Here is a 14,624-nt window from a genome sequence, read left to right as displayed (position 1 = left end):
AAGTGAAATTCAGAGGCAAACTCTTGGAACCATTTAAAATTAAAACAGGACTGCAGCAAGACGATGGACTCTTACCGCTTCTATTCAACTCCATTCTGGAAATGATGAGGAAATGGCTAAAAAAATTCCCCCAAAAATAAAAATAAATAAAGCCAAAAAATCAAAACTAACTGCTTTGGTTTCGCCGATGATTTGACACTGCTAGCAAACGACATGGATGAAGGTAAAACCCAAATATTAGAACTTCAAAATATTGCAAATAAAACTGGCCTCAAATTAAAGAAAGAGACTATGCCCCAAAAACCAACACAATTAGAAGAAGTAAACATAAACAGTAATAATGTAAAATAGTAATCCATTTTAAATACTTGAAAAAAATAATAACAACTAAACGAAAAAACCTAAGTCCAAACAAGAATAAACAAACCAAAAATAAAAATAAATTAAAGCACAAAAATTAACCTGGTACACCTACAGTAAAAAATATTTACCCATAAATGGAAAAATAAGACACTAAAATACAGTTAAATACAGCTTCATCTATAATATTGATGAAGCTTCTTCATCTCCTCTACCACAAATCATTAACTGTGTACAGACTACAATAAAAATGAAAAAAAAATATTATTCATTATATAAATTCATCAGACAAAATTAATGTATATAATTACACTATATTTATAATAATTTTTGGTTTCTTTTAATATACTTGTTTATAAAAAAAACTAGTATAAATACAGTTATAATATGTGAAAGTTATTATATGCAGATGAAACAATTTTCCACCTGAATGAACAATCTAAGACAGACAGACTCCAGAAACTCGAAATAAGAATTGGAAGAACCTGCATCAACAAAGAGTAACAGAAAGATGGGCAGTGATGGACTCTGCCCAACAAAGTCATGAACAAAGAGTTAGAACCCATCCCTGATAGCATGCATATGAGGAGTAGGATTCTTTGAATCCAATGAGGATACAAGATTGAAGACTTTTGAAACAACTGGTGTTGTACAAATTAAACTCGAAAAACACCAAAATAGGATGCAGATGGTTTAGAGAAATAACGGAAGATCCAAAGGAAAAATTACCTTACACTACAAACAAGATAAAATTAAACGAAAAATCAAAGACAAAAACACTTGCTTCAAATCACGAAACTTAAAACACAAACATTTTCAACACCAAAAAGGGCACAGAGAAGAACATATGAGAAGTACTGGGAGGACTGAAAATCCCAAACAGTCCCTTCACAGAGACTTCGATAATAGACTGAATAAAGTGATCCTATGGAATCATAAAATATGAAAAAAGAATTATAATTTACTTCTGATAATTTTATTGTGATACATTTTTTTTTATAAGAACTTCCTAATAAGAAGCAGTCCTCCTTCTAGTTATTTGTTTTTAATTTCCAATCACTGAGAACACTAAAAAATTTTTAATTCTGTCTATCTTTCTGTTTTACAGAACTCCTTAAGTTGTGATCACATAGTAACATATAAAATGTATACTGTTCAAAAATGATAAATTGCAGTTGCAATAATATTAAAATGAAGTAAACAAGATTTAATGCAGTAAGCAATAGTTTTATAAAATTTTATTAATAAATTTAACAACTAAATGGTAAACAAATTATAAGTTTACATTTGTCTTAGCTGCTGTTTGAATTGTAATCTCCATGAAGATACTTTTCTTTTTTGTTGAGATGTGAAACAATCATGATGGTAAGTTTTATCAAGAATTGAAATGAAACAAGATAAAGCTTCTTCATCTGCTCTATCGCTAGCAATTAACTGCATACAGACTATAATAAAAATGAAAAAAAAATGTTGATTATATAAATCATCAGACAAAAAAAAATTTATGTAATTATACTATATTAATAATTAATTTTTTGTTTCTTTTAATCTAACATATTTTTTATAAAGTAAATAACACAAAAAGCAAAGCATAAGCTGACCATTTCCTTCATGAAATGAGTTAGGTAAATCTTAACATATTTACAGCATCAGTATATCTCTTGTTCCAAAATTGTACGCTTGCATCTTACAAAACTTTTGCACCAACTATAAAACAATATTTAAGTAATATGATAACCACACTTGCTGCCAGCATATTCTTACACCAGAGTAATTACAATAAAAGTATCTTTGGATTATTATATTTACAAATACGAATGTATTATCTACTTCAATCTGTATTCTTTGCTCCTTAAAATAACAATAATATAATAAATTTCAATATATCAATTTTTATTTGATTTATTTTGATTACATATTTTATTTACTTAATTAATTTTTATTTACTTGAGTTTTTTATTGTTTCTTTGAATACACAAAGAACCACCTTTTTCATAAAAATATATTTCATTATAATGCATGAAGAAATGGAAGTCTATCCACCCAGCCCACCCAACAAAAAAGTACACAAAAATGTTCTGCTCAAGCAAATGGAAAATGCAATAGCTTTAAATAATAATAATATGAAAAAACAATACTGCCTTGATATAAAAATAAAAATAATTTGTATTAAATAATTTTTTGATCCTTATAAAGTATACAAGTAAAAATAGCATACTACACATAAAAAACCAATCTTGCTTTTTCAAAATAAATTTGAAAACACAGATATAAATAAACCAATACATTCCCATTTTTGCTTTGATCTAATTATAAAATACTAGTCATGGATTTTTCTGAATGTTACATTGTAAAAACACATTCATAATTTGCTGCACCTCACCCTGTACAGCGAACTGAGTGAGAATAGCTGAAAAATTATCAAGCATAGAAATTTGGAAACAGATCCGTATAGCCCACAGAATCTAGAAATATCAATGACATGTTAATTAGATGTTTTATCAACAGCACTGTAAAACTAAAGCATATATTATTAATTATATTAACATATCATGACAATTGAAATTGTGAAGTAATATTATTCAATGAAAAATAATTTACAGGTACCTTTTCCTAATACTTTAGTAAATTGAGCTGGTATATCATCAAGAGCTGTCTGCTGTCTATTACCACCACTAGAGCTACTGGTATCATCATCACTGGTTGCTGGCTTAATTGGAGTGACCAACACTGCTTTCAGCATATCCATGGCATTCAAAAGATTTCCACCATTTGTTACATCCTAATATAAATAAGAGATAATGTACTAATCATAAATATTATGAACAACAATAATAAATTCATCAATTGTGTTTTATTTGCAATAGGAAAAAAATTAATTGCTAGTTAATCAAAGCTTCAAAAGTTCTTTCTTTCTAAATTTAAAACAAATACTACCAGTATTACTTAATTAGAAAATTATTAGTTATTATTTGGAAGTTGAGCTGGCAGCAGACCTACTCTCCCTTAATAACAACAGCAAAATATGTTAAGTACATAAAGTTCCAAAGAGCAGTTCATTTTTTTTTTAAATCCTTTAGGTTTGGCATTACAGAAAGGGCTATCAGCTATCACTAGACTGAACAAGCATTTCTGATTAATTTACTTATTTACTGTACTCATAACAAAAATAAATTTTTAATAAAATTAATGTTCACATAATAATTTTCATTTTTTTTTTTTTTTTTTTTTTGCCTGACAAATCAGTTTACTCCAGATGCTTGCAAAAGAATGCTTGTGAACAGGAATATGAAAATGGAAATGTACAGCATATGTAAAACGCCAAGCCTGACTCAAACCTAGGACCTCTGGATGAAAGGGCAAGGAGGTACCACTCTGCTATAGAGATTGGAAAAATTTCATAAAACATTTTTTAAACAACTTGGGTCTAAGACCAACATTAAAAAATCCATCAGAGATGGATTCAAACAAAGTCTGAAATTAATTAATTCCTGTAATTTTTAACAATTTTTTTTTTTATTATTTATTTAATATTTGTCAAGTTGTAATATAAGTGACTACACAATTTGTGATTGAATAAATCAAAGAATGAACTATTAATCAAATACTTTTTTTTTAATTTACAAATTTCATGAAAAAGAAAAACTAAGACATACTGACCTGTTCTAATTGACATAGATTACTGTGTCTTTCACGTAGTTTGGCAATAGAGCGTATCACTTTACGTCGAGCACCTTGCGTTACTGGACCAGCATCAATTTGTTCTAATACAGAATCAAATGTTTCTTCACTCAAAGATAACATCTGTTCATATGTTAATTGTGAAAACAGTTTTGAATATTTGTGCAACCTCAGCGATTTCAGCCATGCCTGAACATCTATTAAATATAATAAAAATGTAGTATATATAGATTTGTTTCCAAACAGTATGTACAGAGTAAAATCACAGTAGTGCTGATAAATTTATACAGCAAACAATAAGTTCGGATTATATTAATTCAAATCAGACAAAAAATAATTGATAATTGCTATTTCAACAAATCTTATTCTTAAAGACAATACGTCAAAATAAGACTTTTTATTTTATGTTTTCAAGAGAGATGACAGAAGAGTTTGCTTTGAAAAAAATTAGCTTTTTTTAAAAAAGAAAAATTAGAACAAAATACAGAGCTTTTATAAAAAAAAAATATAATTAATTTCCACACTAGTAAAAAGTGTTAGCAATTGGGAGGTGTAGTGAGTAATCTTGGTATATAATCATAATGTATTTTACCTATGCAAGGCAATAAATGTAACCTTTGCATTATTTTATCAAACTGCAACATTTTTAAGAAAATTAAATTTGCCTACTGTACAAACGGCACTTTTAGCTGTAAATATGCAGCAAACACCACACCACATGTAAGTTTATGATCGTTTCACAATTTGTTTCAATGGATATTGTTATATTGCAATAATTAATTATTTAATCAAGCTATCATCATTGCAATTGATATCCATAAGGATACTTGACTTGGCTAATCTGTAGTATTAAGTAATTACATTGGTAATTTTTACAAGCTCATTTTATTATTATAAATCTATTTAAAAATTTTAAAACCTTAATTACTTAGTATTGTAAAAATTCTTCTTTTTTGGCTTTTACCAGTTCAATAAATGTATACAAAAAATACACATACATATTATGTATTTGTATTTACCTGAAGCCAAGTAGTTACCAAACATGCACCTGTTCATAGGTCTGGGTTTAGTGAACACTAAAATAAAGTATTTAATTATAGTCTTATATGGAGGTTTTATATACAAATATGGATTAGAATATAATCACATATTTATTTCATCCTGTCTTCTATTATACGAGGTGTGGCTATTAAATAACGAGTATAATTTATAATATAATAGTGCATTGGTTAATACACTTTTAAGTGTATTAACTTAATACACTTACCATATGTAAGTTACTTACACTTACCATATGTAAGTTAATACACTTACCATATGTGTATTAAGTTAATACACTTTTACCATACTTTTTTAATTATAAACTAATGAACTTCGGCCAGTTTTACACCTTCAGAAAATAAAAATCTTATCCAAGAATTTGTTTTTCCATAGTCAAATTCCTGATTTTTCTGTGGGAGTACAGACTTGAATATCAGACACTTTCAGTTTATTCTATTAGTTTGTTTTTATTTTTATAAAAATCAAAAATGACTACTGAAATTTCATTGTAACTATTTTGATTTTATGCACTGTGCACAAGTGAAATGCAAGAAAAATAATTAATAGTAAATCATTCTATTAGTAAAATTCTTAATTTAAAAGTGAATAATTTTTATAATCAGGTAGATAATCAGGTAGATACTTGTTAAATTTATATTTTATGGTTTTTATGAAAATAATTATGAACTTAAAATATAACAAAATAATAGAACAACAAACTGAAGATGACCCATTAATTAAAAAATATCTCTCTATTGGGAGGGTTTTATTCACATATTACTGTTTTTTTCTGTTTTACTGCAAATATATTTATGAAACTTATAATATTTACTAATATTAAATATATTACTTATATACAAAAGATGAATTATTGATGTTTTTTTCAGTTCAATGTTCATTCCTAAAGAAAATGCTTTACAGATCCTCTGCAATACTAAATTAATAATTTATTATATATAATATTTACCTGATGTAATGAAAATGCTAATTAATATTTGAGAGAAATGGAAACTGACATTATCAGTAATTGTACTGAAAACTTCAATTTATAAACTTCCAAATTATAATATTATTTTAAAAATCTGAAGATTGTAAGAAACTAACTGTATACCTTTCACATCTACAATAAAATAAAGAAGTACTCAGTAAAGCTTTGAAAAAGTATGATTTCTTCCATTAAATTATACAAGATTCTGTAATATATAATTGATTTGTATTTTATACATACATTACAGTAAATGTAAAAAACCTTTATACCTTTCATTCCAGGTGAATTATAACCATGGGGTAATTTAAGATCATCAAGCTGTGCTTCAGAATTACTACCAGTAGTTATCTGTGACTGTGGTGATAACTGAGGACTACAACTTTGGTTAGATAAGGAAAACCTGCAACTTTTGTCTCTAACAACTGACATGTCATTCTGAAATACAATAAATAAATAACTATAACAATAAACTAATAACTATAAAAGTCACATTCATAATAGTGAACGTGTTATAAATTTAACATAAAGCAAACATTCTATGATGAACATAAATTAAGAAAGGCAAGTACAAATAGCAAACGGGAGTGAGTTGTCGTAAATTTGTTTTACAATTTGTAAAAAAACAAAGGAATTGAAAGATACATTTAAACAGACATTAATAATCCAATGTTATAAACTAAAAATGAGTAAGAAATATAAAATGACAAACTCTTACTGAGAAGTACTTATTGAAGAAATTAACTTTTATATAATTAATAAAAATAAAACAAAGAAATTTTTTCAAAAAAGAAGGTACGTAAATCATATAGATAAAACATAATTATGTACAAGAAAAAATTAAAAAATTAGATATTCTGATAGTAAAATTAACAATGGAATAGATATAAGCAAAATACTAAAAAGAAGGAAAGCTATCATTAAAAAAACACCTGTTTGTAATTAATTTTTTTTAATGTTTCTAATACTAATAGAAGCTATAAAACTTTGCAGCTCTTAATCATGAAAAGCCAGAAAGGGAAAAATAAACTTTTTGTCCTCGATACAACTACATAAAGCATCCTATATATAACCTGATGTTTTCACAATATCTGAAATGTGTAAGGCAAAGCAACTTTGTAATTGAAGAGTGTGAAATAGAGATAAAATACCTAACAGCAGAACTGAGGCCACGGACTATTTTTCTAGTAGGTCTCTAAAGGTGACTAGTTCCAAGATAAGCTGTGAGCAGCCTATAGCAGAATATTTTCACAGAGGATGCACTATAGGCTATGCTGCTAATATTAATATTAATTATTCGCCTTCCAAAGATACATGAATTTCACTACAGCTCCATACTCAGGCATTCAAAAAGCAAATTATAGATTGCTTTTTAAAAGTATATTTTTTTAATACAACAAATTATATATGGAATGTTCAGTATTTTTTAACTGGTCTGCAGCAAGTCAATGCTAAACACATATTTTGTTTTTTAAATGGTATAAATGAGATCTCACTGGCAGTATATGTAGATTTTTTTATCAATCCAGTTATCACTTTGTTGGTTGTTACAAATTAACAAGCATTTGTTACTCAATAATAGAAAAAAATACCACTAACTTTTAGGAGAGATAAATATTTCTTTGTTGTTGTATAGTGTCAAAACACATACATAAAAAAAGATTTCATAAAATAGATTTCCTTTAAAGTGAATTTATTTTTAATGCAACTTTCCAAATAAAAATTCTGAAAATTTTACTGACTTATTTCTGATCAGATAAATTAAGATCAAATTATTAAGAGACTGGTTTCTATGTGTGGCTTCTTATTGTAAGTAACAGACTAAAAGCAATATGGATGATCCTTAAACCATTACTTCCCCACCTGTTACAACATTAATTTAGCAGTATCACAATTTGTAAATCTAACATAGAATAAATGATATACCATTTAATACTTCATAAAAACAAGATACTTTATACAATCTGCAAAATTAATTAAAAAGGTATTAATCAAAACTATACAATAAAACTAGGTTCATAAAAAAATATGATCATATATATATATTTATAAAACCAGTCTTTATTTTGTGATAAGTAATGATGTCCACTCAAAAAAATGCTAATTGCTTACAACTGAGTGATGTCCTACTGTAACAACAGTCAACAATAACAATATTCTACTACATAAATCACAGTAACAGTAAACAATTCTATACTAAATAAATCAAAGTCAAGAATGAAAACAGTTCCATCTATAGATAAAACCATGGCTACAGTATTTTAGCTTTCTTTAGTGTGGTGCTTATAGACTACCTCCAAAAAGACAGGATCATGTAAAGTATTACACTTCTCTACTGGATCAATTAAAAGGTGATATTCAGGCTAAACATTCACATGTGACCAAAAAGAAAGTGCTCTTTCACCACGATGATGCGCCAGCACATACGTGTCTGGTTGTTGTTGCAAAGCTCTATGACCTATGCTTTGAAGTGCATTCACATGAGCCGTATTCACTAGATTTGGCTCTCAGCAATTACTTTCTCTTCCCAATAAATTGCTTGCTAGACAAAAATTCATTTCAGAGGAAGATCACAGCTAATGTTATCAGTTTTTTTTACAGAGTTGGAAAAGTTGCATTATACTGAGGGTATTAAAAATCTGAACCTAGAATGAATATCTTCATATGTGATTAAGTAGCTAATCATGTGTTTTCATGTTATTCATCAAATTTAAATAAGCATGATTCTACAAATTAATAGAAGTTATTTCATTTACAAACAAAATAAACACAAGTAATTATCACACTTAAATTAAAAGGCTTCTTAGTCATACATACAAGTATGCAAGCACACATTTGTGTTAAACTGTAGACATACTATTAAGCATACAAAAATTTTAAACATCAAAAAAAGACTATAGAAAAAAAATGTATTAAAATTTTAAAAGAAAGGTATAAAGTAAATCTACAGCAGAGTACTGCTAAAAATGAATTAACTTCTACCTTAACTTCTACCTAAAATGAATTTATTTTAGTCAATCAAACTTTAATAAACTAAAATGATAAAATGTACCAATTAACAGTGTGATATTCTATAATAATTTTTTTACCAATGCTGATTATTTTATATTAATATTAAGGTTCTATATATCAAGAAAGGTTTACAATCAACAAACTGAAAGATATAAGAAGATGAGAGCTCGTAAACAAAAGCAGCTGTTTTAATAACAGTATTAAAAAAGCTGAATATACAGTAGCAGGACTTTCCCATCATGCAGTTAAAATCCTATAACTGTGGGTTGTTTCTGATGCGTGACTTACACGCACAATTTAATTAAAAATATTTATAATTTTATTTAAATATATATTTTTTCATTTATTTTTAATTCAATGATTCTAATCAATGTTGGTCAGCACTAAGTAAACTAATGTAATTTCAAAACTTACGTAGAACAAATTTCACTTGTACAGTGGCAGACTGGTGTAGCTGCAAGACTTAACACACCAGGTACAGAATCTGGGGATCAAGTTCGAGAGCCAGCTCGATGGAGTCAATTTTTTATACTTTAAATGTTATTCATTTATTTAATTCTACTTTTCTTTTTCATGTTTAGCCTCTGGTAATTACCTTTCAGATAATACTTTCAGAGGATGACATGTACAAGTGTAAATGAAATGTAGTCTTGTACAGTCTCAGTTTGACCATTCCTGAGATGTGTGGTTAATTGAAACCCAACCACCAAAGAACACCAGTATCGTATCCACAATATAGTATTCAAATCCATGTAAAAATAACTGACTTTAGTAGGACGTGAACGCTGTAACTCTCGACTTCCAAATCAGCTGATTTGAGAAGACGTGTTCACCGCTAGATCAACCTGGTGGTATTTAATGCTACTGTTTAAAAAAAAATATTCATTTAGAAACAAAACTAATAAGTTTAAAAAAAATCAATCTTACATTTCATAAGATAAATCAAATTTACAAAATATACTTTTATTTCATTTGAGATCCTAAGATTAAAGAAATATGTTCTTAATTCATGCCCCTACAAATGATACAAATTGTATTTTACTCACTGAGAAAGTGTTATTTGTACATAAATTTGTTCAATAACAAATCACAATCCAACATTATTTGCCGTGGAGTTGAAAGGAACTGGTCACCTAATCGATAACAACTTAAAACAACATTATCATCAATACTACTTAAGCTTAAGGTAATAAACATTAATATTTTCATTTTATATAAATAAAGGTTTTCATTAGTTTATTACACAATTAATTAAAGAAAACCATAAAAAATTTTTAAAATTTAACTAACCTGAGAAGTACACAATTCATTTGAAGGTGTCACACCAAATGGAGTAGTTAGAAAATTATTACAATGTTGCCTATTTTTTTCTTGTGAATTTAGGTGGGATTGCAATTTGCATGAACCATTGCCCAAATTACAAATACCAGGTGAACCTCCACCAGGTGTACCAACATTACAATTTCCACCACCAGTAGCACTACTACCAATATTACTGCTACTACCCATTACACCACAATCTGAAAAATTAATTACAAAAAAAAGTTTGATTTAGTTTTCAGTTTTCAACACGATCTTAATTTTTGTTACAAAGAAACATATTCATGTGTAGAATATATGTAAATAAACATATAATCCAATTAAGATTATGTGCTACAACAGAAATAAAAACTTTTCATACTATTGGGTGCCATAATAACAGCATGGCTGTCAGCATTCTAACATTTCAATGCTTGTTAATCACATGCATTAAAAAAGTGCTTATGTTATGTATTTATATCAAGTATATTTATTACTTGATAACAAATATACTTGTTTGTATATTTGTTTAGAATTTTTATTTGTAGATTACATAAAATAGATTCAAAAAGTTCCTAATATGGTTTAAAATCCACAATATAAAAAAATTTTGGTTTTTATGTGTGTAATACTCCTAATGTCACAAAATAAGAGCCAAATCAAATTTTCTTGTTTCACATCATTTATGCTGTAAAGAGCAATTAATGCCGTAGCAATTAAACAGCATACAATATAAAATGTACAGAGACTGATTTCTAAATAGTTACAAGTTGCTTGAACAAGTATATGGAGAATCCACAATTTAAAAAACAGCAGTTTACAGGGCAACATTCATAACATTTTGAGGACAACATTCATAATGGGCAGTCATCTCAATAAATGAAGAAAATATAGTGTTAAAAATATTGTTTGGAGTGACAGAAGGAAAACTATCACTAATATTGTCAATATTAGCATATCAGTTGGAAATTATCGCAATATTCTCCATAATAAACTGAACATGCATAGTGTTTGTCAATATATAGTTCCAAAAATATTGTCTACTGTTCACTATGAATTAATTTCTGATGGGCAGAGTGAACAAAAAAAAAATTTCTATATCTTTCATCGTTTACGAAATTCAATGCAAAGAAAACATCCTGAAAAACAGGAACCAAAAAATTGGATTGTTTTGCAAGACAATGAACTAGAACATCAATCCATGCTTTGTCAAAGAGTATCTTTCTTTTTCCTGTTTAGCCTCTGGTAATTACCGTTCAGATAATACTTCAGAGGATGAATGAGGATGATATGTATGAGTGTAAATGAAGTGTAGTCTTGTATAGTCTCAGTTCGACCATTCCTGAGATATGTGTTTAATTGAAACCCAACCACCAAAGAACACCGGTATCCAAGATCTAGTATTCAAATCTGTGTAAAAATAACTGACTTTAATAGGACTTGAACGCTGGAACTCTCAATTTCCAAATCAGCTGATTTGGGAAGACGCGTTCACCACTAGACCAATCTGGTGGGTTATGTCAAAGAGTACCTGACACAACATAATTTAACAATTCTGGAGCATTGACCACACTGATTTGGTAGCTGAGTATTACTCAATGAAAAAAGCTGAAATGGGAAAAGATACAAGAACAGTGATGATATGACGGCCAACCTGACAATATCTCAACATGGGTTCCACAAACGTTTTCAAAATATTATGTACATTTACAAAAGAATATAGCTGCCAAAGGAAACTACTTTGAAAGTATACTCTAAAAATAAGCAGTTTTTGAAAAATAAACAATTCTGGGAACTTTGTGGCCTACCTTGTTTATTAAAACATAACATTAAAATAAAAGCATAATAAAGGTTAACTACAATAAATAGATTTTAGTTCATTTTTAATTTAATTTAAATTTTGTGATACATTTAAGTTAACTTAATTTAAATTATTAATTTACTTTTTTGTTATTGTTCAGAAAATCTTTGAAAACATAAATAAACATATCAATTTCATATTAAAGTAGTCAAACAAAGTATTTACTTTGTGAATGAAGTTGTTCAATTTCTTCAACCTTTAGTAAGATAGAAAATTTTTTGAGATTTTCTATGCTAATACAAAAATTACTGGTTCACTAGCTTTACTGATAAAAATTATTTGCTTGAACAATCATGCATTTATAATGCATGTCTCTCATAACTGTTTCCTGGCAAAGAAATAAAAAAGTTTTTGTATCACTATTAATAAAAGACCACTTTTTTTTGGTTATCAAAGTTACATGCAAGGGTGTAATACATACATGGTTGCCTATGTTTTTACTTTCTTGAAAATTCATAAAAATATTACTGAATTTTACAAAGGTTGATTGAACATCTAAATTCTAATCTTAAAAAACCTTTCATTTAACATACTACAGTATGTTAGTGTTTAATCTTCAGACAAAGATTTTTTTGTTTTTTTTTCTGATCTTCAAAGCTATACACCTGATCATTAAATAAATAGTTTTCAAGACATTCAAATTCACAGACCTATTCTTTTCTTTACAGGATATTTTCTAAACAATTTTTAAGTAAATGAGATTCCTAGGTAAATACTAAAAAGGAAGATAAGCTAATCTTTTCTCATTACAAAAAGCACAAACTGAACAAATTTCATACCAAAATTCTAGAATTTCACCTCTGTCTTTTAACCAGAAAATTCTGTAAGTAAATCCTAAGTTTACATAAACATTTTTCCGGTAATGGGATTTATTTCTTATTAAAAAAAATTTGCATCAGCCTATTCTTCCTTAGTAGTTAAATAGTCTTTCTTAGCAATTAAATAAACAATTTAACAAAGAATTGGATTAATTTTAAAATGAATGATAAAAATACAAAACTAGTGGGTTTTAAACAATGACCAAGTGTCTTGGTAATGAATGTTTTTTTAATTAAAATTGCAGTAAAGCGAGTTCATTAATATTAATTATACAGAGATATGACAGAGAATAATAAACAATGTAATAAAGAGAATGGTCATATTGGTTAAGTAACCTTAACGGAATTATAGCTAAACATTATTTACAATATTATAATAAACATTTTGTTATAATCCCTATATTAAATGCTAAAGAAGAAGAATTTATCCAATGTATAATTATAAAATGATAATATAAAGTACATAAAACAAAGATCAAAAGAAGCCATTAACCCTTGTTCTTTTAATTGCATCGTAAATGTATTAAGATATTATACAAAATTACATCACAATATTTATTATAATAAACCACCAGATGGGTCTCTTTTTAGTTAATGGTTTAATTGTTGTAATAGATATTGCTGCATTCAGTGAAAAATGATATAAAGGTTGATAAATTAATATTTGGTATAAAAATTAACATATATAATTCATGGAAGTAAGTAATAATAAGAATAACGTAAACTACATTTCCGATTATATTACGGTTTGAGAGGCAGGAGTAACTTTTCTTTATTCTTCCTCTGCTTAAATTACTGATTAAAAAAGTCTCATTTAAACAACACTAACAATTTATGTAAATGTAGTGCTAGTCATTTTTTCTGTGAATTTATTTTTACAAATAAATTAATAAAAAAAACTCACTTGTATGTTTTGAACCATTCATTATTTTTTCACCTACAGAATTACACCATGGCTCAAAAGTTCTGAAACAACAAAAATATAAATTAGAATAGAAAATTAATTTACCAAGCATTAACACAAAAACAAATTAATAAATAAAGCAGAAAAAGTAAAATTAAGAGAAATAGCAAAAAAGTACACTACAAAACATAAAAAAAACCGTGCAAAATTACTTAATATAAACAAATTTCTGCAAGTTTGTTCTCTATATTGTTTTTCTACTACTTTTTGAACTATCAATAAAGATTTGATAAACCAACCAATATTACTACAGAGTGATTTTTTAGTCCTGTTACCCAATTTTAAATATAATTTAAGAAAGGGAAATTTAGGTGGAATAAAAAATGTATTTGTTACTTACATAATTATTAAAGAATATGCTCAAAATGCCCACCCCTTGCGGTTAAACACGCACGGACTCTTTTCAGCATATTAGCAGAAACCTTTTTAAGAGTTGCAATGGAAATATTCGTGAAGTCTGTAATATTGACTTAAAGTTCACCAATAGTGTGAGGATTGTTTTTGAAGGCCTCGGACTAATATAGCCCCACAAAAAGTAGTCAGGAGATGCGAGGTCTGGGGACCTTGGAGGCCATAAGCCCTTGCTTATTATTCGATCATCAA

The 14,624-nt window shown here is 27.5% G+C and overlaps 1 protein-coding gene across 1 annotated transcript in view; it reads right to left on the bottom strand.

The window, feature by feature from the left end:
* Nucleotides 1-1,641: 1,641 nt before the first annotated feature.
* The window catches only part of LOC142330928 (protein Smaug homolog 1-like), a 33,325-nt gene continuing 20,342 nt past the window's right edge, over nucleotides 1,642-14,624 (bottom strand). Inside the window, exons 4-9 of the mRNA XM_075376395.1 lie at nucleotides 13,962-14,023; nucleotides 10,370-10,599; nucleotides 6,340-6,505; nucleotides 4,021-4,238; nucleotides 2,962-3,142; nucleotides 1,642-1,805 (exon numbers count right to left, since the gene is read on the bottom strand). Coding sequence (XP_075232510.1) covers nucleotides 1,642-1,805; nucleotides 2,962-3,142; nucleotides 4,021-4,238; nucleotides 6,340-6,505; nucleotides 10,370-10,599; nucleotides 13,962-14,023 — 1,021 coding nt within the window. The remainder of the gene's footprint in view (nucleotides 1,806-2,961; nucleotides 3,143-4,020; nucleotides 4,239-6,339; nucleotides 6,506-10,369; nucleotides 10,600-13,961; nucleotides 14,024-14,624) is intronic.

This window comes from Lycorma delicatula, chromosome 10 (genome assembly GCF_047948215.1).
Source record: "Lycorma delicatula isolate Av1 chromosome 10, ASM4794821v1, whole genome shotgun sequence".
Classification (NCBI taxonomy): Eukaryota; Metazoa; Arthropoda; class Insecta; order Hemiptera; family Fulgoridae; genus Lycorma; species Lycorma delicatula.
This window is presented reverse-complemented; position numbering and strand designations above follow the sequence as displayed.